The 27,826-nt window shown below is 29.6% G+C and overlaps 2 protein-coding genes across 2 annotated transcripts in view; both read right to left on the bottom strand.

Moving 5' to 3' along the window:
* Positions 1 to 3,946: 3,946 nt before the first annotated feature.
* Positions 3,947 to 27,826, bottom strand: part of LOC124428285 (cytochrome P450 4C1-like) — a 61,259-nt gene continuing 37,379 nt past the window's right edge. Inside the window, exons 7-12 of the mRNA XM_046972198.1 lie at positions 5,343 to 5,412; positions 5,152 to 5,258; positions 5,002 to 5,070; positions 4,723 to 4,897; positions 4,426 to 4,602; positions 3,947 to 4,337 (exon numbers count right to left, since the gene is read on the bottom strand). Of these exons, the coding sequence (XP_046828154.1) occupies positions 4,171 to 4,337; positions 4,426 to 4,602; positions 4,723 to 4,897; positions 5,002 to 5,070; positions 5,152 to 5,258; positions 5,343 to 5,412 (765 nt within the window). The 3' untranslated portion in view covers positions 3,947 to 4,170. The remainder of the gene's footprint in view (positions 4,338 to 4,425; positions 4,603 to 4,722; positions 4,898 to 5,001; positions 5,071 to 5,151; positions 5,259 to 5,342; positions 5,413 to 27,826) is intronic.
* On the bottom strand, positions 5,523 to 7,006 carry LOC124428286 (cytochrome P450 4C1-like). The gene is made up of 6 exons (XM_046972200.1): positions 6,715 to 7,006; positions 6,537 to 6,643; positions 6,365 to 6,455; positions 5,871 to 6,053; positions 5,713 to 5,782; positions 5,523 to 5,641 (listed from the first exon to the last, which is right to left on the bottom strand). The coding sequence occupies exons 1-6, from the start codon at positions 6,887 to 6,889 to the stop codon at positions 5,611 to 5,613; spliced, it is 657 nt and encodes a 218-aa protein (XP_046828156.1). The 5' UTR covers positions 6,890 to 7,006; the 3' UTR covers positions 5,523 to 5,610.

Here is a 27,826-nt window from a genome sequence, read left to right as displayed (position 1 = left end):
TGGGCTTTAAAACTAGCTGAGTATAGCTTCAAAATCATTTATAAAGCAGGAACCGCTAACACTAATGCGGACGCACTATCTAGGAATCTTCTTGAAGCTAAACAGATTCTACCCATTCGTCCGTCGAATGAGACATCCTCCGACGAATACCCATATTCAAGTAGGTTGGAAACGAGCGAACAAATAAAAAAATTGAGAGAAGAATCGCCAGTAGGAATTCGGCGGCATTAGATACGAATGAAGGTTCGAATATAGCTCTCCACCCTAGTCAAAGGGACAACGATTCAAACACTAGTTCGGAAAATATGTTCGATTCTGCCTCATATCCGTACGTTATGCCGCCTCATTTATAGGAAATGTATAGTGATTCACGGAATCTAATAGAATCACGTGACCAACTTTTTTCTAATAGAGATAATTTAGCGATCTTCGTCACTATACGCGGAACACCATGTAGTGAAGGAGCAAAACATTCGGCCAGAATAGGTAAACTCCCACAATATAAAGGTTTAACGCTAGGTCGCTCGAAAGTAATCAACTATGGTAAACAAAACCTAATATCTCTACTCGTCAAACAAACAAATAATATAATGCTGAACGACGAAATATTAGACTCCGCACTCGTATCACTACTGTCGGTAGCACAAGAGCTGGATCTTCAAACTATATGTATATCGAAACTATCGAAATCGATAATATTCCGTGGCAGTATATCGAAAGAAGATTGGGACAGATATTCAACGGAGAGCAGTGCATTATTTATGTATATAAGTACTTGAAGACAACACGAGAGAGAGGGAAAGAGAGAGAGAGAGAGAGAGAGAGAGAGAGCCTAATTCAAGAATATCACGCCTCTGCCCTGGGTGGACATGAGGGAGTAACTAAAACATATAACAGATTAAGACAACGTTATCATTGGAAAAATATGAAAGAACAAATGCAAAATTTTATACAGAACTGTCTAAAATGTCAATTATCGAAGTTAGTCAGAGTAAAAGACAAACAACCAATGATACTAACGGACACACCAGGTGCTGCATATGATAAAGTGTCAATGGATATAGTAGGCCCTCTCCCTCAAATCCCGAGGAGAAATAGATTCATATTAATCATTCAAGATGTGCTCATGAAGTTCTCCATTGCAACTCCTCTTAGTAAAATCACATCCATTGATATAATAAACACGATGATTATTGACGCATACGTGCGTCTCTCCATTGTTCACGGTACTTTTTCTTAAGGATCATATAACATCTTTGGAAACAGTTATTCTTGGGAACTTATCGACTATTAGCTAAACAAAACGCACAGATAAAAAACACATGGCCACCTTTCTCTGGGCTTAGGCATTCTTAGTAAAATATCTGGGTTTCGAAAATATGTCGACTCGACCAATAAATAAACAATAAAAGTAAAAGTCTAGACTCGATAAGCTACGGGCTATCTGCGCCTAGCCTTGAAATATCCATTGAAATCCTATAATCTTCAAGAGCACTAGAACAAAGAGGCATACATGGAATGTTTAAACTTTCCAACGAACTATTCTCGACTAATGGGCATTTATTTTTTACCTTTCTATAGGTCAAACTCCGCCCTTTACCAATCTCATTTGAGTTTACGTGGATAGTTCAAAATAGGCTAAAAGACAGTAAAGTTATACCTTTTAGATTTACGATATCTGAGGAGTCAAACTACATCTTTCAGACTCACAGCGTCTAAGCTCTCTAGCAACCAGTTCAGCTAACTACACATTATACACGAGACACACAAACAATTGTAACTCATCCAATCAAATACACGGTGAGATCTGCATATCGCAATTACTTGACCAATACTCACGGGATCCTTTAAAGAACGCGCGTTCACCCATTAATTTGCGGGAACGCGGGGGAATGATATTTTGCTGACGGCCTAAAACGGTATCCTAGGCTAATGCTGTCGCCCTTATCCATCGCGACCAGTAGATCTATAGCTCGGACAACAAGGACGAGAAGATGCATCATACTTCTTTCACGCAACGGAGCGCGCCCAAGAGCCACACGTGTAGAGATAAAACTGACCAAGGAAGTACATGCAGGGACAGCGTCACGCAATTGCTTATGAAAGAACGTCTCGTGCAAGGGGGCGCGTGCAGGCGAGGAGCGTGCACAGTACGCGCCTAACGACTTGATGCTGCAGGCGGGCCCGCATCAGAATACACTTCATCGTCAGGACTTTATCATTCGCAGTCGTCTAGTTAAATTCATCGCAACAGTTATTATCAGTTCGTTGCAGTCTGCCGTTAAGCACAGTTCTTTACAATTAGCAGTAACGATAATTTAGAATTATAATCTTGTTATTCATTGTAAATTTCCATGACCGATTTTGTACAAAATAAATCAATTCGTAAAAGAGAATAATAAGGTGTCGAATACCGAGCATCTTTTCGCCCTATTATTCCTCAGTTATCGCTAACTAATAGAACAGAATTATGTAAATGGGATATTAATTAAACAAATCTGTATCGTTCTGTGTTTTTTCTCCTGTAAGACAAGAAGAAGTGTTTATTCAATTCGACAGGAATCGATACATTGGGTCGATACATCGATCAAGATGGCCGAAGCTGGCCTTGACTATAAAAGCAGCAGGAACTTATTTTTGTTCAAATTGAGTTTACAGTTTCTCAACATTTTCAACGAAATCGGTCGTCAAACAAAAAAAACTGTCGCTAAGCTGGTGATAAATTACTTCACTAGCAAATCGGGAACCATAATTAATTGTTGTAATCAGAAGTGAAATTACATAAACCTATGTTAAAGTTTGCTTCGACATCGGCCCAGAGTGTTAGGCCATTTGAAATATGTGAATTCACAATTGATTCGATCGCTTCCTTGTCGTATTTATTTTTTAACATCTCTCGGTTCATCTGCTAGATCGGACGATATATAATAATTTTAATTTTCATCAAAAGTATTTTGTCGGCATGAATATTGATGTATATTGATGTATACTATTACATTATATAACATGTAAATTGGATTAGTTAAACGAGATATATTAGTTTTCTTATCTGTAAACTCTGATTTTCGAAGGAGAGAGAGAAACAGAAAGAATACAAATATTCATAATGACATCATTTCAAGGCAAATTTCTTCGTGTAATGAACACTAGGCTCGTAATCAGAGGCTCCTAGAAAGGAGACAACTAAACATCCAAGATCGATTATTATTTACTTAATTGCCATAATGTTAATATGCTACTCTTATGTATGTCCCATTTTTCTTGTTTTCTTACACTTATTTCATGTCATTCTCTTTCTTTCTCTCTCCTTCTCTAACGATCTTCGACCGAGCGATGAAAATCATATGGTGTCTTACTAATTTCAGAAGAATTTTATAAACTGTTGAGGATTCCCGCTAAAGACCTTTCTAATTGGCCGTTATAAAGTAAGGGATAAATACAGGACGAGATTTATTTTACAAAAGGATTCTGTTGTATCGGTCCCAATAAACAAGAAATTATCTTGCTGAACGTATCTTACTAAAATATTGGTCCTTTATAGTGGTAATATAATACTAAGATATAACCAATCTCATCGTATTTAGTAGAATAATATTTTAATATTTCATTACGAAATGAATAATTGAATTCTTCTTTCAATCACAATCTATTTACCTCATCAGACATTGATCAATTTAATTTTCCGAATCCGAATAGAAGAAATTTAGTACATTGCCTTACAACATGACGTCCATAAGGAAAAGGTTAATTAAAAGAACATTACGGAGAAGAAACTCTACGAGTATGCATTTTTGTGATATTACTTGAAAAACAATAATTTATAGAAACTTTGAATATAGTAACAATAACGATCTTCAAGGTGTATAATAATACATAAATATTACATAAAGTTATATGAAATCACAAGTAGACAGTTTTTATTTTATACAGATAATAATTTGATTCTACTACAGATTGTATGTTATAACTCCCAGAATTCGTTATGTATAAACATATTAATTATGTATGTACGTGGACCGGAAAGTAATATCATTTCGGCGCATGTCAATATGTGTTTGTGATTAAAAATAAAAACATGATAAAAATTCATTCGTTTGAATTTAATTTAAGAAAGCAACATTACTTTCCGGTCGACTTAATATATTCATTCATGTATATTCTATGTTTTAATTAATTTCTTTTTTCAAATTTTAATCTTATTGGTTTTGCTGGTTTTAATGTGAGGCTTATCTTTAAATCTATTTTTGCAATTTCTATTGGCTTGTCTATTGTAATTCTAAATCTTTTTACCAGCGTAGCGATTACTGTTGCCATCAATATCATAGCGAAATGTTGACCTAAAAAAATAAAATCAATTGTAAATGCAATTTATTTTGGAATTTTCTGGAATATACTTTCAAATAATCTATAGGAGTATGCAATTACCTATGCAATTTCTTCGACCATAACTAAATGGAAAGAAATACGTAGAACAATTCCTTTCCGGTAGGAACCTATCGGGATTAAATACTAATGGCCGTGGCCAATATTTCGCACTTCTATGTAGTTTATAGATGAGAAATACTGCTGAACATCCTTCCGGTATAGTCCAATTTTTTGTAACTTAATATAATAAATAAATAAATATTAGTACTATATAATACGTTCATATTATAAATAATGAAATATAAAACGTAAAACAATGGAAAGATGCGTACAAAATTATTTTGAATGCAAAGGTACCTTTTATATCTTGCGTCACTTTCCGGGCGATGATAGGACCTGCAGGAAATAGACGTAATGTTTCCTTGATCACACGATCCAAAAGTTTCATACTTTTAATATCATTATATGTCATTGGAACATATTTTGGATCGTCCGAGCAGTAAATTCGATTAACTTCCTCATATACTTCGTCCTTTGTGATCGAAGATTTGGAAGACATGATAAGAAATTAATATGAATATAATTTACGTCGGATACGTAATGACAAATTATTGAGAAAATGTTATATATATGTACTTGAATTTCCGGGAATGTTGCAAGCATTAAGAGGACAAAGCTAATGGTTGTAGCTGAAGTTTCGCTTCCCTGAAAGCAATATACAGTTTTCCTTAATTGTCATTAATAAAAAAAATGTTATTGCAAATAAAAATAATAAATACGACTTACAGCTATAATTATTGTATTCATTTCATCGCGAATATCTTGCTCCGAATATATTTCTCCTTCGTACGATGACTCGAATAAAGAATCTAGAAGTGTCTTCTGTTTTTGTCCTTGAAAGATGAACAAGAATTTATCATTAATAAATGACATGATTGAAAATTAAATTTTATTAAAGGTATATTGCTTATTTATACCTAACTTTTCCGCCGTCAATTGCCGATTAATTTTACTTCTTAACATAGATTCCATTTTTTCTTTGATTATCTTTAGGAACAAAAAATAACGATATGTATAGAAAATATTATATTAAAATTTATTAATTTTGAAAATAAGTAATGCAATTTAAAAAATATTTGCCTTAATGATACCTTGTTTGTTACGTTATCCAGATAAGCCACGCACGTCTGAAATTTCTTTCCAATAGCAGTGTTATAAAAAATTATGTTCGGATGTAACCATAATTTAGATTCTTTTTGTTGCTATATCCATCCCACTGAAAGTGCACACAAAAAATGTTAAAAGTATACATAATATATTACAAAATAAAAGTATCATTATTATTACCATTTTATTGATTCAGCTAATTTACAGTCTGGATTTGTCAGCGAATTTAGTTGCGTATCCAGCGTGACATCTTCCAATTTAAAGTTTAGCAAAATTATAGTAAATTCAAATAAATGTACATAAATGTTATAAACATTAAAATTTCTAAATTAAAATACCATATATTATATCCAAAGTACAGCGAAAGACATAATCAAAAATGTCTAATTCTCCTCCAACAAAAGTTTCCAATTTTTCCATTAATGCGATAGAATGATTAATAAATACATCTATATGTGACTTTATATTTTTCATAAGGAACATTTTATTTAAAACTTTTCGATGTGAATCCCATACTGATGCTAAAATCAAATCAAAAAGAAAGTTATTAGTGTTTAATTTACATATTTCACTTATTTTACATAATTTACATATTACTTTAATTTACATATTTTATTTAATTTGTTGGTCTATACATACATGTTTATAATAAAAGAGTAAAAGAAAAAAGATCTTGTGCATATATTCATTTGTGTGTGTAAGTAAAGGAGAAAAAATTTTTTTCTATTCAATTTCATAAGATTAAATGTTACAAAAAAGAATATATTAGATAGTACATAATTAATATAATTATTTTTGTACTAGTAAACAATGTGGAAGATATATACTTCACCTGAAGCAGTTAACAATCCATTGCCCACAACAGGTTTAAATATTTCATATTCCTCGCTCTTATCAGTAATATTTGGATTATTGAGTACAGTCTTCCGAAATAAAATAAAAATACAAAATGAAAAGATCATGAATTTATTAAAAATTATTAAAATAACGTTAATAAATCATACCCTGATATATTCAGGATTTTCCACTATTACAAATAATTTCGCGCCTATCCATACACGCCACAATAATTGATAATTTTTACCAAGATTTATTATTTGTTTAAATATAGCTAGAATAGAGATTATAAATAATTATTGTATGAAATACATAAATATAAAATAATTTATGATATAAATTTACCTGTTGTGTCGCCAATAAACAGATGAGCATTTCCTATTATAGGAAATGCTTTTGGTCCAGGAATGCCGTTGATAATATTAAGCATATGTAATTTATTTAAAAAGTATTCTGCTATTCCATAGTATAGTCCAAATAAAATTGATAGAATAATAATTAATATTACGGTGAAATACATGATGAATTGTATCAATAGGAATATATATAAGCAACTTAAATATAATGAAAATAATCTTATATCCCTAATAATAATTGTTGAGATATACAGATAATTTGATAGCACTACGCAACGACTTTTACCACACTTCTGTCCTTACAGAAACTGAGGATGGAATAGAAAAGCGAGGAATATTTAAAGAAAACATAAATCTGACTTTGCTCACGTGATTACCACTTACATCTGGCATTTCACTTTTGATTGGATAAGAACAGTCTAGAAAGATCGGAGATGTCACCAAAATTTGATTCTGTCCCCACTTCTTATTAATAGAAGAAATGCGATAACTGAGTATTGCTTTATAAACCGGTTATAAATTAATTTTTTATTGGAATGATGAATATCTTATAAATACGATGTTTATTCGCTTTTTGTATATGTTATGTATATGTATATGTATATATATATATATATATGTATTCAAATTCATGTATGTATATATATATAATAATAATGTGTTACAGGAATCTGAAATCAGCATATGAGTATTTATTTGATATAATATGCTTGACCTTAATTAGCTATAAGGTGACCTTAATTAGCTATAATTATAATAAATTGCCTATAATTATAATAAATCGCCTATGTTATCGATCATGTTAAAAGCGTAAAAAAGCGAATGAATATGAATGAAAATATTGGAAAAGAAACAAAGAAATTATAGATGACTTAAACATGAGAGATAATGACTAATCTAATGATTATTAATATATCATGAAAAAAAAATCAATAATTCTCGTAACGCGGAAATGTATCATTTGTTACATTCTCCCATCGATTAAATTTACGTTCGGTCTGGAGAAGGAAACTTATAAAGGACACATTTTTGAGTTGCTACAAATTTATATAATAATTTTAATTTAAAGGAGTATATATAAGAATTTGAAAATTAGTAATAAAGATGATATTGAATAGACTTATCAATTAATTATTAATTATATCAAGTCATTTCAAATTATGCGGGATTAGTGGAAGATATTTGATTTATGCAGTTAGTACGTATTTCTTTTGCCTACATATTATCAATTACTACGCATAAAATTCCTTACCATCGATAAAAATATAAAATATAAAATAAAAGGAACATATAAAAGATGTAGAAAAATTTATAAAAATTATTAAAAGTTATTAAAAATTATTAAAATAACGTTAATATATCTTACTTTGATATATTCGGGATTGTCTACGATTACAAATAATTTCGTTTCTAGCCATACACGCCTCAATAATTGATAATTCTTACCGAGATTTAATATTTGGTTGAATAAAGCTAAAAAAAGATTATAAAAAAATATCGGGTAAAATACTGCCATATAAAATATTTAAGATGCAAGTTTACCAGCTGTATCATTAATAAATGAATGAACATTTCTAATAATTGAATATGTTTTTGGACCAGAAATTCCTTTAATTTTATTAAACATATGTAATTTACTTAAAATGTATTCTGCTATTCCATAGAGCAATCCAAATAAAATCGTTTCAATAATAATTAATATTACAGTGAATTCCATGATGAACTGATTCAAATAGAATGTATGGAAATAACTTAATAAAATAAATATAATCTAGCGATTATGGTTATAAATTTTGTAATTTACAGACACACTGATTGCACAATGCAACTATTATGATTCTCCTGCCGTAACAGTGAAAGGAAAGAATGAAGAGGGAAGCACTGGTTATTTAAATATTGTAGTCTATGGACTTTGTACATTCAATTGGAATTTGCTTACATAAACGTTTCTTTTGCACGATCGCTCGATAATGATTATGTTATTACACAACTTATGAAAAATATAAATGCAACCACAGCACTGACGTATAAAATCTTATTCATTTGGTTCTTCATTGGATTGATGATTAATTTGTGTAATTATATTTTCATTCGTTTCTTATTTTAATATGTATTTTTCTTCAATAATTATTATTTATCTTGTTCATAAGAAAAATAAGAGTTTCCAGTTATAATTCTTGAAGAACATTAGCTAATAAATACAGTTATTAAACATAATTTATAGATTATCTATTGTTACCCACAACCATACGTTAAGACAAGAAAAAACTTTGATAACCAAAACAACAACTTATTTACAATGAACAATTTAACAGATTAACTCTTTTAATAAAATATTTAAATATTTCTGAACGTTCGCTTAGTTCGGGTTACCGTAGAAGACGGATGACAACCGATGTTTACGTGTCAAAATTTCTAATGTATGTCTAGAGACATCTAGTTCCGAGTTCACATCAATCTTCTCTACGTCGGATCATAACAATATTACTAATAATAATATTATTATTAAAAGTATAAAAAATAGCAATATGTATAAAAAGGACAAGTAAAAATAAAAATCGTCAAAGCAGTAACGTCCGTGGTATGTGCAATGTGATAAATAATTTTCTAAAAGGATTCCATGATAAAACGGAAATGGTGAAAGATGAGAATGATAATTTTATTACTGACTCAAATGGAGTACTACATACTCGGAAAAATTATTTAGATTGCTTATTGAATGCTGAATTTGAATGTAAACGGGAAATAGAGAATCTTGAGTTTCACACGGCTTAAGCCATGATTAACGAACTGACAATTTTAAAAGTAAAACAGCGCGATTAAAAGAATAAAGAATCACAAAGTACCGAGTAATGGATTATAGTATAGTATTAAACGTAATTGCTTCATAACAAAGATTCAAGTTTTATAAGTATATTCATATTTTTATAAATTTTTCTACATCTTTTATATGTTCCTTTTATTTTATATTTTATATTTTATATTTTTATCAATGGTAAGGAATTTTATGCGTAGTAATTGATAATATGTATGCAAAATAAATACGTACTAACTGCATAAATCAAAAATCATACACTAATCCCTCATAATTTGAAATGATTTGATATAATTAATAATTAATTGATAAGTCAATTCAATATCATTTTTATTACTAATTTTCAAATTCTTAAATATACTCCTTTAAATTAAAATTATTATATAAATTTGTACCAACTGAAAAATGTGTCCTTTATAGGTTTCCTTCTCCAGACCGAACGTAAATTTAATCGATGGGAGAATGTAACAAATGATACAATCCCGCGTTACGTGAATTATTGATTTTTTTTTCATGTTATATTAATAATCACTTGATTTGTCATTATCCCTCATTCATCATTGTGGAATCCTCATCGAAAAATTTTAAATGACGTCTTTCTTTTAAAACATACAAAATCGCATATAGACGTATTCATTAATTATTCTATCATTTTAATGAAAAACTTGGAAACTTCAGTTGGAGAAGAATTAGACGTTTTCCATTACATTTTTCTATGTACATTGGATATAATATGTGGTAGAATTTAGAAATATTTATACGTGTATAAAATTGACGTTTTTGTTTAAAGTTTAATATAATTTTGTTAAACTTTTTATTGGAAGACAGCATGCTGGGTACGAAAATAAATTCGCTGACAAATCCGGATTGCAAATTAGCTGAAGCGTTAGAATGGTAATAATAATGAAACTTTTATTTTCTTAATGTATTGTATATTTTTCGTCTGCTCTTTCAGTGGAATGGATATAGCTGCACAGAGGATCTTCAAATTATGGTTACATCCAAATATAATTTTTTATAACACTGCTATAGAAAAGAAATATCAGGCGTATTTGTTTTATCTGCATAACTTTACAAACAAAGTATAATTAGAAGAAACATTTTTTAAATTGTATTCCTACTTTTCAAAATTTCGAAATTTTAATTTTATATTTCATATATATATATTATTGTTTTTTATTCCTAAAGATAATCAAAGAAAAGAAGAAATTTATATTGAAAAGTAAAATTAATCGGGAATTAACAGAGGGAAATTTAGGTAAAAATATGAAATATACGTTTAATAAAATTTAGTTTTGAATCTTTTCATTTACTAATAATATTAATGAGATTCTTGTTCATTTTTCAAGAACCAAAGTCAAGGACACTTCTAGATTTTTTATTTGAATTGTCGCACGAAAGGGGAAAATATTCGGAGCAATATATCCGCAATGAAATGAATACAATAATTATAGCTGCAAGTCATATTTATTATTTTTAATTGGAATAACATTTTTTTATTAATGACAATTAAGGAAAACTGTATATTGCTTTCAGGGAAGCGAAACTTCAGCTACAACCATTAGCTTTGTCCTCTTAATGCTTGCAACATTCCCGGAAATTCAAGTACATATATATAACATTTTCTCAATAATTTGTCATTACGTATCCGACGTAAATTATATTCATATTAATTTCTTATCATGTCTTCCAAATCTTCGATCACAAAGGACGAAGTATATGAGGAAGTTAATCGAATTTACTGCTCGGACGATCCAAAATATGTTCCAATGACATATAATGAATTTTAAAAGTATGAAACTTTTGGAACGTGTGATCAAGGAAACATTACATCTTCGCAGGACAAGTCATCGCCCGTAGAGTGACGCAAGATATAGAAGATATCTCTGCATACAAAATGACTTATTTTATGTTTTTTATCATTAATAATATGAATATATTATATAGCAATAATATTTTTTATTAATTGTATTAACTGAGAGAAGGTTAGATTATACCGAAAGATAGTTCAGCAGTATTTCTCATTTATAAACTTCATGGAAGCGCAAAATATTGGCCACGGCCATTAGTATTCGATCCCGATAGGTTCCTATCGGGAAAGAATTGTTTTACATATTTCTTTCTATTTAGTTACGGTCGAAGAAATTGCATAGGTAATTACATACTCCTATGGATTATTTTATAATATATTCCAGAAAATTCTAAAATAAAATGCATTTACAATTGATTTTATTTTTTTAGGTCAACATTTTGCTATGCTAAATATGACAACAATCATTGCTACGCTGCTAAGATTTTTAATTAAAATAAATAATCCAGTAGGAATTGCAGAAATAGGTTTAAAGATAAGCCTCACTTTAAAACCGGCAAAACCAATAAGATTAAAATTTGACAGAAGAAATTAATTAAAACATATAATATATATGCAATACATTCATAATTAATATATATATACATAACGAATTCTGTGAAATATAGTATAAAATCTGTAGCAGAAACAAATTATTATTTGTATAAAATAAAAACTGTACAAAAACCTTTCACTAATTATTTCATGTAATTTGATATAATGAATAAATAATTAATATATCCCTCGAAGGTCATTTTTGCTTATTTCGAATTTCTAATAAATTAATATTTTAATACATTCTCTCTCTTTCTTTCTCTCTCTCTCTCTCTCTCTCTCTCTGTCTCTGTCTCTTTCTCATAAATCAGAATACTCGACTGTCACATGTAGAGTCTTATCATGCGATGAAACTAAATAAGGTAAATAATCTATTTTGTTTAAAAATTCTTATCTACAAATTATAAAATTTAATGATAAAATACTTCTAGTATGAAATAAGGTAATTATTCAATAATTATTCAATTCATAGGTCAATTCATAGGTCGTTCAACCAGACGAATCGAGTGATATTATTCAACGCACGCGACGGGTAAGTGATCGAGTGAAGAGTGAATTCATAAATTCCAATTTTTTGATTCAGTCTTAAATATAATATTATCCATCAAACAATTACGCTATTCATTACATTTCATTCGTAAGGTGTATGATTTCAGCGATTGGACAAAATATGGACTACCAAACAAGCGAGAAACGCTGTCTTTACGTTGCGTCTCTATAAGCTTGGATTGATTATTTCCCTCTCTACTCCGGCGGCTTCGTACTATTTTAGAGAAAGAAAGAAAGAGAGAAAGGGAATTAGGAAGAGGGAATGACAGAGAGAGAGAGAGAGAGAGAGAGAGAGAGAGAGAGAAAGAGAAGGAATGCATAACTTATCAAGTATGCAAGCAAAAAACAATCTTTTTTATCGGATTCAGCCGAGGCTGCATATGTAATAGTTGCGTCATACACAACGGAAGTTTATGAAAAAACTATATCATGTAAATTTTGGTATTCTAATCCTATACACATATCCTTCCTTTTAATTCTCATTTTATTTCATATCATCCTCTCCCTCTCTTTCTCTCACATTCTTAGCAGGAATTTGTTAATATTATTTATGAATATCAGTTAAAGTATTAGATTTATATGGAGTTGTGTAAATTCTTGCAGGAATACTTTATTTATTCACGAGATTGTTTCCAAACAATCCCGCTAAAAAGCCGTTAGAAAATAAAAAATAAATAGAAGATGAGATTTTTTAAATGCTAAAATGATCATTATGTCAAATTAATCATTTCTTTAGGTATTTAATGACAGACATTTTATAACAATTAAATACAAACTATACAAGTAATGTCTTTTCATCGTATTTAACAATATTAAGAAGAATTCACTCGTTAATTATACATTATATACGTGTTCTACTCCCTGTTATCATGCCTAGTGTTCTATACAGATAAGCATTTTTTTCGCTCTTTACTCTTGCATTGTCGCTTTTTGCTATCCACGTGTACGTTTTTTAGAGCATAGGCCAATGATCTACGTCCGGCGTAAAATGCTCGCCTAATCTCTGCACGTGGACTGACATTCAATCTTCTGGTTACATTTATTCCTTACGTTTGTTTTTAAATAATATTTAAATTGTATTCCATAAATTCTAGAAAATGCATTTACTATTGATTTTACATTCTTAGATAAAAAATTCACAATGTGAAGATAATAATTGCTATTTTGTTAAAAGGATTTATCATTAAAATACGGCCAGTAATAATAAAAGAAATTCTGATAAAAATGAGTGTTACGTTAAAGCCGGCGAGACGTCTAATGTTTAATGTATATAAATATAATATATAGACAATTAATATATAAACATAACAAATACTGTGTATAACTGTAGGTAATATGTAACAGTTATAAATTATTAACCGTATAAAATAAGCATTGTACAAAAACTACAAAAGGATTTCATTATTTCATACGATTTTATATAATAAATGGTCAAGACTTTCTCTAATTTGAACAACATTGAGTAAGTTAATGTTATCTAATGAGATTATGTTTCTGAAGTGGTCGGTGAACTTTTCCTGAATGTCAACTACTTTAGAATTTATCGACAATCAGTTTGAAAGTATTACTAACTAATATTGAAATCGTTCAATAATTTGATATTATCTCGTTGATCGCTGGCAAACGTTAGAACAACTTCTATCAACAACGAAAACGTAGCATTTATCCTTAATAAAATAATTATTCTACTTTTCCGTTATATTTACTGATATTTATTCTCATTTTTGGATGAATTCAATCTTAATTATATATTTATTCATGTTTTTTCAACAAGCAATTAAATGTTTACGTGACACTTCGTAGTTAACAATATTTTTATAATGTAAAAAACATTTTCTCGCTATATCAATATTTTCTGAGATAAGTAGCCATTTCCGTATCCTCTCCACTTACAGCGTCCAGACGTTGAATGAAACGTTACTCAATGTATTTGCATTCGTCTAAGCTATATCACAAAAATATTCATATTATTACAGTAACGGTCCTCCTATTCTAAGATCCATTCATTTTTTATTGTCCTATAAGTCGTAGCGATAAAATTGCTAGAAAAAACCTAATTAAGTACAGAAAAAAATATTCTGGTTACAGTTTCAGAAATTGACCACTTAAGATCATTGTGGGTCATATCCAGAAAAAAGTAGATGAATAAAGTTTAGAAGAAAAGTCGGTTGCTATTATAATAAATTTCCATGAATTCCGTTTTTGTTAAAAGGAATATGACTCGGTCTATCGTATTAAGAAATTTTGCGTGTCTGCATCCAAATGCGTGTATCAATACTGTCTGTATCAATGAAAGTTAGATGGTGTGCAAGGAATGAGAGATAAAGAGAAAGAAAAAGAGAGACGTTTTTGACCTCAAGGAATGATTCGATACTAATTTAAAATAGTGTAAACTTATTATTGAGAATAAATGTTTATTGTTCGATAATAGCAATTTCTTACTCCTCATACTCTTAAAGAAATAATATATCTCAAAAAAATTTATCTTTTTTCCAAAATAAATAAAAAAAATATAAATGAAATTAATAAAAAAAAATATTTTATGACATGATTTAGGGTCCATTGCTATATAACCGTAAGGGAGTCGTTCTGTATCTGAACATTTATATACGATCGATCACTGTACGCTAATGAACCGATTCTGAAGTTAACAATTCATCATTTATGAGTGTCTACGGTCACCACTACAAAGGAGCCAACATGAAATTATTTAACCATTTTGGACGAAATATCCTGATGCGTACACGACCAATAAGCATCATTCCTTCCCTTTCTAAACTTTATATTCTTCCTTGAACCCTACCCATTCTCTTTCACTTTCCTTATTTTATTACCGCCTTCGCTGATAACCCGAGAGAAGCCATCGTCGAAATCAACTTTCTAGTTTGAAGTTAAAGATAGTAAGGCTTATTGGCTAAATTAGTCATGTCTCACTCGAATGTAGCTAGCACAATTTAACGATACACAATAACGAAACGTTCGCTATCCTTGTCTATAGTTATGAATGAAGAAGTCTAAAAAAGAAAAAGAAGAAAGGAGAAAGCAGAGACAAATTTTGTTAAGCAAAAAAAGACATAAATATTTTACCTCAATCATAACAGCTTTCATAATTAAATTCTGTAAATTATCTTTGATAAAGAAAATCTGGAACCACATTTTATTGATTCCTTTCTCTAAGCTCCAAATTGCTACATCATTAATCTCGATTTGATGCGTATTGAACGAATACCATTCTCGTAAAATGTTTTCCGTACCAAAACGGACCAACATTTCGGAGTTGAATTTTAAATGAAATATATTACCTGGTGGTTTGTGACAATAATCGGAATCGCTTTCCTTATAAATGAATTTCACTTGCTACACAGCTGATGTCAAACGTACTTGTTGCTAATGAAAACTCATTCATAGCGTTGTAATTAGAGATCACCATTATATAATACAGTCGTATAATTCGGTTCAAGTAGTTCCTGGAATCGAGAGAAATGCAAATTCGTGCTCGCAACCTTTTCACAAAGTGCTCGCCTTCATTTGAACATCATTGTTGTCATTTCACAAAACATCATTTCAATGGTACAAACAATGCAATTTTTTTCGTCTGTTGATTGAATAATTCTAAGTCTATTATTCAATTTTAACAAATCGACAATTATTCAATAAACTGAAAAATTGTGTATCCGACGGCGGAAGAAGATCACGCGAGAGTGAATTTTTTAACTATTGAAAGGATCACGTCCTTTATTATGATTTTCGTGTAGATTGGAAGTCACGTGTGCATATTAGTGCGCAGAAAATGATTTTATCATTTTATGTAATTTTAGTAGGATCGTTGATTTAATACCAGATCTTGCGCTCAAGAGCATACGTCTACATTATAGATAAATAATACGAATAATAGATCGTCTTTTGTTTTTTCAAAATTATTCATGCAATTTTGCTTTAGCCATCCTACGCATATATCCTACAGGATAGAGTGTAAGAGGAGAGAATATACTAAAAATAATGAACACTTCCGTGATCCCTTTTTATCTTTACGTGATCTGCGCGTCAAACTGGCGGCCAGAATATAAATTTTATATCATATTACATAAATATATGTAAATCCATGAATGTAACTACATAACATAGTTACTGAAAATTTATCATAATAAGCCATACCACCAGCAATGGCAAGTTGATAAGTACCGTCGGGAATGAAGCTCTCCAATGAATCAAATAGTAAGACACGAATGACAAATGTTAGAGAGTTTATCAAAGCAGCGACTTAAATTAAATTAATTAAATTAATAATAAATTAAATTAATAAGCGACAAAAGAGATGACAATCAAAGAAATATAGAGAGATATGCTATTCGTAATGAAGACTTATCAGAGAAATATACATGAAAGGAATAATTTGATTGTATCTATTAGAAAAATGAAATTCAACGCAAATCGAGAAATATTAAATCAATCCAACAAGTCCTTGTTGGCAAAATACACCTCAAATTTACAAAAATTTATTAACGAATAAATATTTTATTTTACGATTGTTTTTACCTTTCATTTTCAAAAAATCAGGACAACCGATGAAATAGTTATTACCTCTAACATAGCAGTTCAAACGGAACAAGTAAAAATTCAGAAAAGTAAGAATTTTTTAATTTATATAGTATCTTGAACGGCAATGAAGTATCTTCAACCAACGCCATTTTTTTCGTCTATCGATTGAATTATTATTGAACTATTTTACAATTTGAACGAATCGATGACTATTAAGGAAACTGAACATTTTTGTATCCGATAGCGGAAGAAGATAATAAGACATTAAATTTTTAAATTATTAAAAGGATTGTTTTCAGGTCGTTTATTATGATTATCGTGCAGATCACGCAATGTTCGTGTGCGTATTAGTACAGAGAAAGTAATTTTGTATGTTATATATATATATATATATATATATATATATATATATATATATATATTTATATATTTATATTCTATATCTTAGCCTGTATAGATTTATTATCTATCAATTAATAAACCTTCTTTTCTTTTACTTTTTGTGTTGCTACTTTATCTTCCATGATGTTTAAATACACCGATACACAAATATGTACTGGCACATATATGTGTATACATATTTATATTCGTTTTGTTAATGTATCTGCATACGTATATACATATTCCACGTTTATATTCTTGTATATAGGATGGTGAAATGATGACAGAAATTGCTCAAATATCATTTCCATTGAAATATTTTAACAGACATTTTGATCGATAAAATTGAGACAATAACTTAAAAAAATGATTTACGACCACGACACTTATCAGTAAATATATGTGAGATGGAAGATTATAGCATTAGTTATTTCTGTGTGTCTGTATACGAGATAAGTCGCTCGATGGTCGAATGAAAATATAATCTATTCCTTGTGAGGTGCATTTGTTTATAAAAAGAAGGGAGAGGTCTGAGGTATTATGAGTCAGAATAAAAGGGAAGTGCATCTTGAGTGACAAATAAGACAAAATAACGAAAGAGAAATATGAAATTCTGAGTGCATATGCTTAAATGTGTATGGGTAAAAGAAATGCTATGAGGTAGACCTGAGAAAAAGGTTAATGGAGGACAGTCTTGACTAGATCAACCAAAGAGTAACGAGAAAAGGTCTTAAACAGACGAAATGAAGAGTAAATAGAACGTAAGGCGGTCTTAAATAGAACGACTTAAAAGTAAAGTAATATATAGGAAATAGTTATACCTAAAAAATTATAGTAGTGATTAAGAATATATGATAAAGTGAGTATACAAATTTGTTTATATCATTAATTAAATAATATGTTTCATGTAAATTTATTATATAGTCTGAATTAACTGATGGAGATGAAAAAATAACCTTTCAGCAAAAATATTTATTCAAGATAAATTTTCCACTAGATATGTAATATGAGAAAATCACTAAAATAATTTCATTGTATAATATAAAAGTGTATATATATATATATATTATATATCTATATTACATAGATACATATTATTATCATATATTTTGTACACCAAACATAATATATATAACATATAATAAGATACATCTGTGTGCTTATGTGTCTATGTGTGTATTACGGGTTTCTTCGTAGCGTTTGGTACAATGGAAAATTTGACCTGTTAATAAAACCATTCAGAACGATAGAAATATATATTTATTAAAAATTTCGATGAAATGTAATTTAGTTATGCGAAACTTAAGTTCGAATAATACAAAAAATGAAAAATAAAATCTTTTTTAATTATTAAATACATAGATATACCATATTTTGTGCAAGTACAAAAACCGAAACAATTCTAAAGTATTAAAGTCTGTGTATATATATTCGATAAATAAAGAAAATATATTATATACACGTCTATATCTACAGTATAATGAAAATGTTCTGTTTCAATTTAAAACTGTTATACACAAGTATATAAGTAATGCAAGGACTCAAATATTCATACGCATGTTTCTATTTCATTAGGAGATTATAATCAAAACAGAAAGATTCATTAAACCCAACATTTCAATTGAAGATATATGTGTATGTGTTGTACAATATTTGTGCACCTTAATGATTCGTGTAATCTATTGTAATATTTTTAATAATTTTCTTCTGCTTTACATAAAATCTTGACGATTTAATCAACGGAATATGATGTATCGTTGACAGTTTCTTCCCTTTACGCAGGAAAATACACTTTTCTATGGTCACAATACAAGTACTCAAAATGATATCTATTGACCAGAAGAAAATAAACGATATTATGGGGTCTGACCATCCAAGAAGTTTGAAAATATCCATTTTTTTTTGCACTTTTATTAACTAAGTTTCGCGAACGATTTAAGTCATAATCGGTATTAAAATTCGAAAAATTAACGGAGTTAACGGTTTTTCTAGATAAAACAGTCGGCAGATGTGAGCGGTAAATCACGCGTTTCGATACGTACGTACTCGGTGCAGATACTTGTTCTATTGTGTCCTTCTGTATGTGTACGGAATGTTACCATTTGTCGCCGTTTTTTCTATAATCAGTTGTGAAGCGTTCTATTAATAATTATGATGCGTAAGGCATGCAACAGTGACGTGAAGTTCATGAAATCAAGCATCCGTGGATATTAGTGCATTAGTGGATTACGAGGCTTTTCTTTGCTTTACGGAGTATCGACGATTATTGAATATAGCTCAGACAAAGTAATAGATTTAATAGTTAAATCAATGTCGATAATAAACTTAATGCATCTACAAGTCGGGCATCGACTATGTATGAATTGTGCATGAAAGTTAAGAAACAGCGTTGCGATACCTCGGAGATCTGAGCACAAGGAAATACGATAAACGTTCGCCAAACACGCAAATCATCTCAGAAAGGATTTCAAGATGCTCATTGTACTGCTGAAGAAACATCATATCAGCCAGGAATCGCTGATTAAAAGTGAGCGAAGAATCATTTTATCACTCAAATAACCGGATACTTACTTTCTTTTGCATTTTTCTCGAAATTACAATTTTCGAACTAACTGCAAAGAAATCTCGGAAAATACCGGACTGATTGTCTTGAAATTTAGATACAATACTCTCAGATACATTATCTATAAAATAGCATTCGATTTTTATGATACATTAATCAGTTTTCTAATATTAATTATTTTGTTGTCAAATTTTTATGCAAAAGAAGTATTTCTGAAGATAAAACAAAATTCGTACGCTATTTTATAGTCACAACATCCACGAATAAAAAAATATATTCTTTTTCAAATGCATTATTACAGAGATCTGCTTTCGATCAGTGATGCGTATTCCGACGGAAAACCTCTGCGGCATCAACTGCAGCGCCGCCATTTCTTAATATTTTTAATATAATTTTTCTATGAAAGATTGTTTAATCCATAAACTAGCATATGGCCAAAAAATATTCGTTTAATACATTTGAGTTTATAGATTTTTAAAAATAAGTCCATTTTTCGAACGTTCTGGATCTTCAGACTACTTAATTTGCGGAAAAGCGATGAACGGTATTTATTGAAGACCTTCAACGGTTTCTGAACCTTGTGTAGCTCCTCTTATTCATCGAAATCAGTCAATCTACTACTCTGAGAATTAAAGGAAAAGACGGACGATGAACAGATCCTCCGTATTAAGCGACCATCATTGCTAATCCAGTGCAAAAGCGCTTCTGAACGAGCTCTCGTAATTGCGCCATTACGAAGTAACAATTTTCTTGGAGTTATTATGCCAGCGGCGTAATAAATATAATATAAAAACTTTTTCTTATCACAATGAACGTATATCAAGAATATTGTTAATCATAGACGAAATTATAATATTTTTTTATTAAGCATATTTTTTAATAATAACTTCATTTCTATTAAATCGTATAACAATTATAGGGATCTTAATCATAACAAGGATTAATTTATTAATAAATAAAATTACTATGATTCCATTCAATAATATATTATAGAAATGGTTTAAAAAAATTCATTAGCGTCACTATTTTGCTTCAGAAAACTGTTTTATTTACAGACATTGAATATACTAAAAGCGTAGCGTGACAGAAACGAAATTTTAACAATACTCATATCGACAAGCATTAATTATTAAAGAGACAGACATGAAATTTCCGATAGTTAAGTCATAATAGTTGTTATATTAATGTATAGACGATCAGGTTAGGATGCTCCATATATTTATTGATTAGAATTGCTTCGCCATCAACCTGTTCAGTGATTGTCGGTTTTGTTTTATTTTATTACGTTATTACTTGAAAAAAACGACGAAAGAAGAATCAAAAAAAATAAACGTTTCGCTACAAAGAGTCAAAGGAAATTAAATCTTAAGATTATCTCAGCGTGATTTTATATGTAAAGTTCGATGAAGATTTGTTAAAAAACGTTGAGAGAAAATTGACTTTAGCCTTGAAATTCAAGATCAATTTTTTTATGTGTGCATTGCATTCTATTCGTCGTGAAAATAAAAAGTTTCAAAGGAATCATTGGCCGGAGCTCAACCGTTCTCTTGAAAAGTAATTTTAAAGTTGTAATAATACTTAGAATTCTTTTATTTAAAGAGTATTTACATTAACAAATACATATAAAGTTAATAACTTATTAATAAAAAAGCAGTAGGAAACCACATAATATCTTCTAAGATATGTATTTAAATTTAATAAGAATTAGTAGTAAATGATAGTATCCAGAAGAAAAGCCAAATCAACATAATTTTTAGCGGCTAGAACTAATGAATTTAGAACCATTCCATTAGAAAATTATAATCTGAATATAAAAATTCATTGAGCACATATATTATTGTTATCGCTGATATACATAAAATCCTGACAATTTAATCGACGGGATACTTTAAATCGACATATTTAAAATCGCTTTAAAATCGATTTAAATCGACATATTCTTCCTTTTATAAACGATAATACTCTTTTCTATGATTAGTACACAAGTACTCAAAACGATACCAATTAACATAAAAAAAATAAGTGATATTAAGTCAGTTAGCAGAACCGGTTGGTGCTTGTTCATGTCATCGTATTTCTTTATAAATATCGTTTCTTTTAAATGATTTATCATACCATTGCCGACAGATTTCTGCAAACTAAAAAGAGCTAATGCTTTAACGTATGATAAGTAAAAATTTATATTATTAGATTTTTGTATTCTTACTGAAAATTGATGATGTCGGTGAATGGATTGTGCTTAGATAAAATTATAGCCAAACAGTTTATACTTCCTGATCCATCTTGAATCACATTACATGGTAGTTTATTATCTATATTCTTTTTTATTTCATCATACGTGTAAATTGCTAGTTTTGGATTGTTACAAATCTGTAATATGTCAATGTATATTAATAATAAAACTGTATACAGAATGTAACGAAACTAACTGTAAAATAATGTATTATTCATATGTTGAGGGAATGCAATCAGTATTAAGCAAATTATATTAGAGAAATTCTGTATAACAAAAAATTTAGCACAATCGTTATATCTTTGTACGTAATGTAATTAGAATTTTCTATTTAATTTCAGCAAATAAATTAAACATAGTAACAATACACTAATCATAAGATTTAGAACAATATTTTTCTTCTTCTCACATATAAGGAATATATTCCTGTAATATCGTTACATTCTGTACATGTAAATGTTATTCCTTTTATGTATATGTGTGTATGTATGTATGTATGCCTGTGTATAATACTCGACCGTACTTTTCTAAATCCCTCCAGTGCAGTTATGGGCAATTTTTTTTCGTCTAGCATCAACTTCATTATTTTTTTCGCAAGTTGATTTTTCGAATTCTACAAATAAATATATTTCTTTGTCTTTCTGTACTTCTGTTTTCGTATATACGTATATATCCATTGAATAACTTAAATTACACATATGCACATTTAATGATGTTTCTATTATACTTACTGCAAACATATCATAAGATGATCCATGAAAGACGGCAAGTTGATAAGTTCCGTCTTGAACGAAGCTCTCTAATGAGTGAAAGGGTAAGATACGGATAGGTGACGTTAAAAAACTTATCAAAGCTGCTGAATAGGTAGCCCATAAAACGGTAACTAGAAGAAATATAGAGAAGTATGCCATTCTTAACGAAGATCTACCAGAAAAATCTACAAAGAAGGAATACTTTGTGGAAATATAATTATTAAAAGAATCAAATGAAATGTGAAACATGAAACATCGAATCAAACCTGTCAATCCCTGATAACAAGATATACCCCAAATCTCCAGAAAATTATCGGAAAGTAAATGTTCTGTTTTACGAACGTTCCCATGTTTTAATTTGAGAAATGCCACTAAGATCGACACAACAATTAACAGTCCAAACGTAGCAATCCAAAAGGAATTAGTGAAAGTCTACAAAAGTGACAAGTTTATGATTGATGAAGGTTAATCTATACAAAATAAAATAATAAAAAATTCGACCGCAATCGTACTGAAAAGTAAGATGTCCATTTAATCGCATGTCTTTCTGGTTTCCGAATGAAGAGACAATTTTTGGAAGTGAAAATAGGAATTGTGAAGTCAACGGGATTTAATCTCTCATGGGTAATGGAAAATTCTGCAAGAGCAATGTCAGCACGTCCATCATGTACTTCTGCAATTGCTCCAGACCATGACTTTTTTCTTGCATTCCATCTTTCATGCTCTTCCACTTTCGAGACAATATCCAAACTAAAATTAAGGGTAACAGAAAGTTGTTTTAATATTTTACCGAATAAACCATCTAAATCTTCATCCTCCTATACTCTTGCTGTATCCTAATGGTGAAAAGAAGTAAAAAGGAAAAGAATGAAGTTAAATCTTTTTTAGTAGAAAATAGAAAAAGTATTTAGACAAAAATATTTTACCTTGAGTGCAACAGCTCTCATAACCAAACCCTGTAAATTATATCTTCTTTCGAAAAGAAAATCTGGAACTAATTTAATGATTCCTTTTTCTAGGGTCCACGTTGCTATATCATTGATCTCGAGTACATTAGCATCGATCGAATACCATTCTCGTAAAATATTTTCCATACCATAACGAACCAACATTACTGAGTTGAATCTTAAATGAAATATATTACCTGGTGGATTGTAACAATAATCGGAAATATGTCCCTTGTAAATGAATATCACTAGCCACACAGCTAAAGACATGTCATAGGTACTTGTTGTTAAAGAAAACTCATTAATCGCGTTGTAATTAGGGATCACTACGATGTAATAAGGTCGTACAATTTCTTTCACGTAGTACGATGATTCGTGCAATTGTAAAAAGTGCAAGTATGTGCTCGCAATACCTTCCCGAGAAAGTGCACGCTTCCATTTAAACACCATCGTTGTCATTTCCATTTCTGAGGAACATGAAGATAAATATGATAGAAATGAAGAAAAGAGAATGAAAAATATCTTTACCTTTTATCGATTCGGCATATAAAAATACTACAGATTTCCGTTCGTATAATTTGCAAATATCTATGAGAAATGGTGTTTGTTCTCCGCTTATAGAATGAAAGTCAGACGAACTTGCGGTCTTCAGAAGAAAAAGAAAAAAAAGAAGAAACATTTTCAATGACACAACCAACGCCATTATTTTCGTCTGTCGATAGAATAATTATAGTGTTATTTTTCAAATTGAATGTATCAACGAATACATTCTAAAGAAAATGGGAAAATTTCAATCCGATTACGAAAGAAGGTCGCACAAGACTGAGATTCTAAACTATCTAGATAATTAATATGACTTAAATTATAATGAATATCATATAGATCGGGAGTCACGCGATGTTGGTATGCATATTAATGGGAAGATAATGATTTTATCTTTACTGGTATTGATTTAGTACCGATCGATTGATAATTATCTATTCATTTGCCTTTCTTGTTGTATTTTTTCTTTTCTGCTATATGAACATATTTGTGTGTTGTGCATATATATACATAAACACACACACACACGCTCACACACAAGTCTATATATATATTTTACTTTTCACGTATTTATATACGCACATTACTCGTTTATATTTTTCTATATACTATAATAAAATTTTAAAGGAAATTTATTAAAATGGGATAGTTGAAATTTCATTTTCGTTGAAATAATAATTAAGTAGAAATTAAGTAAAAAGAATAAGTACTCAAAAATGATTTACGAATAGTACAGTTTTAGGCAAGAATATACGAGATTTATAGAGAGAATATATAAGTCTTTTCTTTTAAGCAATATCCGTTTAACTGTAGAAGTTATATAATGGAATATATTAATAAAGTTAACTTGGATCATCATTAGATCTACACATACCTTGTTCGGAATATTTTTCTTTTCGTCCTGTTCGAATTACAGATGGAAATATATCTTTTAATTTTTCCTGTGACGGCTAGAGTTATTTGAAAAACACGGAGTATGATCTTTGCTCAAAAATTATAATGAGATTTTATTGTTTATCATTTATATTTAAAGACTTTTACAATATACTTATTAAAATGGATGGGAATAGAAAAAAAATGGAAAATTCCCAATGGTTGAGTCCCTTGTACAACTCTGAAAGTCCTCGAAATGGCAAATATTTCGCCCTTCTTAATGATAAAAAACAAACACTGAATGAGTAACTACAATTGCAAGAAATATTTTTGAAGAAGTAATTTTTTGTATATCATCATAAGATATGATAAACAATAACATTAAGGTAATGAGAAGAATACTTATATACGAAGCGTTACATATGAAACTAAACGATATTATATGAAGGTTGACCACAAAGTTAACAAATTTTAATGTAACCTAGAGAATTTATCCTTAAATAAACCTATATTATAAAATAATAATTACAGCGCAATTGCATGCATATTTTCTGAATTTAATGTAAAATTTAATATTTAAAATTGAAACATCACATATTTTTCCATAAATATTTCAATTAGTTTATAATGTATACAAATTATATACTCTAATATTAAAGAAATTTCTATTAAGACTTTACACATTTTGTTGATAATAAAAAAATTTTCATTACAATATTTTCTAAATTTATGTAATAGTTTGTGTATACTTTGATCAGATATTTAATAAGATTCTCATTATTCTACTTTTCGAGTTACTACAAAAAATACTTAATGCAAGTGAAACAGTCAAAATATCGACATGAACTCGACCATTGGAAGATTGCACTACGTAAAATATAAATGGAATCATTAACTTGTTAATGAAGACTGTTTATCATCGCTAGAGAAACAATTAAAACGATCATGTATTATGTCGAATTAAACATAGACTGATTGGTTTACATTAAGAAAAAGATTTGTTACGTTATAAATTATCAATTACCAAAACGAATTACGTTACCCTTCTCGCACCATAGCTAGTGATGATATCCGAATCAAAAATTTGATCGAATTTTGCATATTTCATTTTGCTCACCATTTTCTCTCTGACTTTCTCTCTCTCTCTCTCTCTCTCTCTCTCTCTCTCTCTCTCTCTCTATCTCTCTCTCTCACTCACTTTTTTCAGGCTTTACTCGTTCTTTCTGCGTTCCCATACGTCTCATGCCAATGGATTGACGGAGATCATATCGAATAGTTTCTCTTTTCGTAGATATCCGTTATTGCGTCGTAGATGCCAAACGAGGAAATTTAACCAATATTTATATTATTTAATACGGAATGCTTGGCATTCTTTCTTTTTATTTCATGCAATAAACATACTCGCAAGATTGAAAAGGTCGCACTAGTTTTTTCAGAAAACATAAAATTTATGTTGACTAATTTATCTGATTTTAATGATGATATGCTCTATATTGTAATGATTTATGTAGAAAACGATAATCATTTCCGTAAAATACCTATAATAAGAAAAAGTTCATTACATCTGAACATATAATTCTTTGAAGTCGAATGGTCAGCAAACCAAAATGTAACAGTCGCGTACTAAGCTTCTGATAGATTAATTATAGCAGCTATTTGCGACAGTCAATTGTTGAAACAGAAGGTTGATTATATAAATCATTGTTAAGGTTTGCTTCGACTTCCGCCCGAAGAGTGTTTGGCAATCTGAAATTCCTGAATTCAATCATAACCCGATCATGTCATTACCGTGTGGATTTGTTTGTTCCTTTCAATTCGTTTCGTTAATTGGACTATTTCTAATTATATTTTTCCATACTAAAAGTATTTTGTCGACATGAATATTGGTGAATATTATAATCATAGCAATATGTAAATTGTGGATAGGTTCATTAAAAGGAAATACAGAGATCACTTTGTCTATTCTTGGTTTAATAGAAAAATTTATATATTCGACCTAAGTGTTCTGATTTGAGAGAGAGAGAGAAAGAGAGAGAAAAAGAATGCAAAAATTCATAATTATATTATCCCAAGATAACTTTTCACGAGCAATATGCAAAACGCTCATAGCCAGGATTCCTTGATACATAATTGTCACAATTGTAACAACTGATCATACGTACATTCCTTTTCTTCTTGTTAGTCTTACTATGTTATTCTTTCTTTCTCTCTATCACTCTCTCCATCTCCCTCTATCACTTCATGATCCACACCATCTTTCTCTTTCTCCCGCTCTTTATCATTCTTCAACTGAGCAATTAAACTTTTTAAACATGTTGTGCATACTCCTACAAGAAAACTTTATTATTTCATCAGGTTTCTTTTTAATGATTTCTCTAATTGGCGGTTAAGAAGTAAGATGTATAAACAAGACGAAATCTTCTTTATAGGATTTTGTTGTATCGTTCACAATAAATATGAACCGTATATTTTTCGAAAAAAGATCTTTATGGAGATATTGTA

This window comes from Vespa crabro, chromosome 12, assembly GCF_910589235.1.
Source record: "Vespa crabro chromosome 12, iyVesCrab1.2, whole genome shotgun sequence".
Classification (NCBI taxonomy): Eukaryota; Metazoa; Arthropoda; class Insecta; order Hymenoptera; family Vespidae; genus Vespa; species Vespa crabro.
This window is presented reverse-complemented; position numbering and strand designations above follow the sequence as displayed.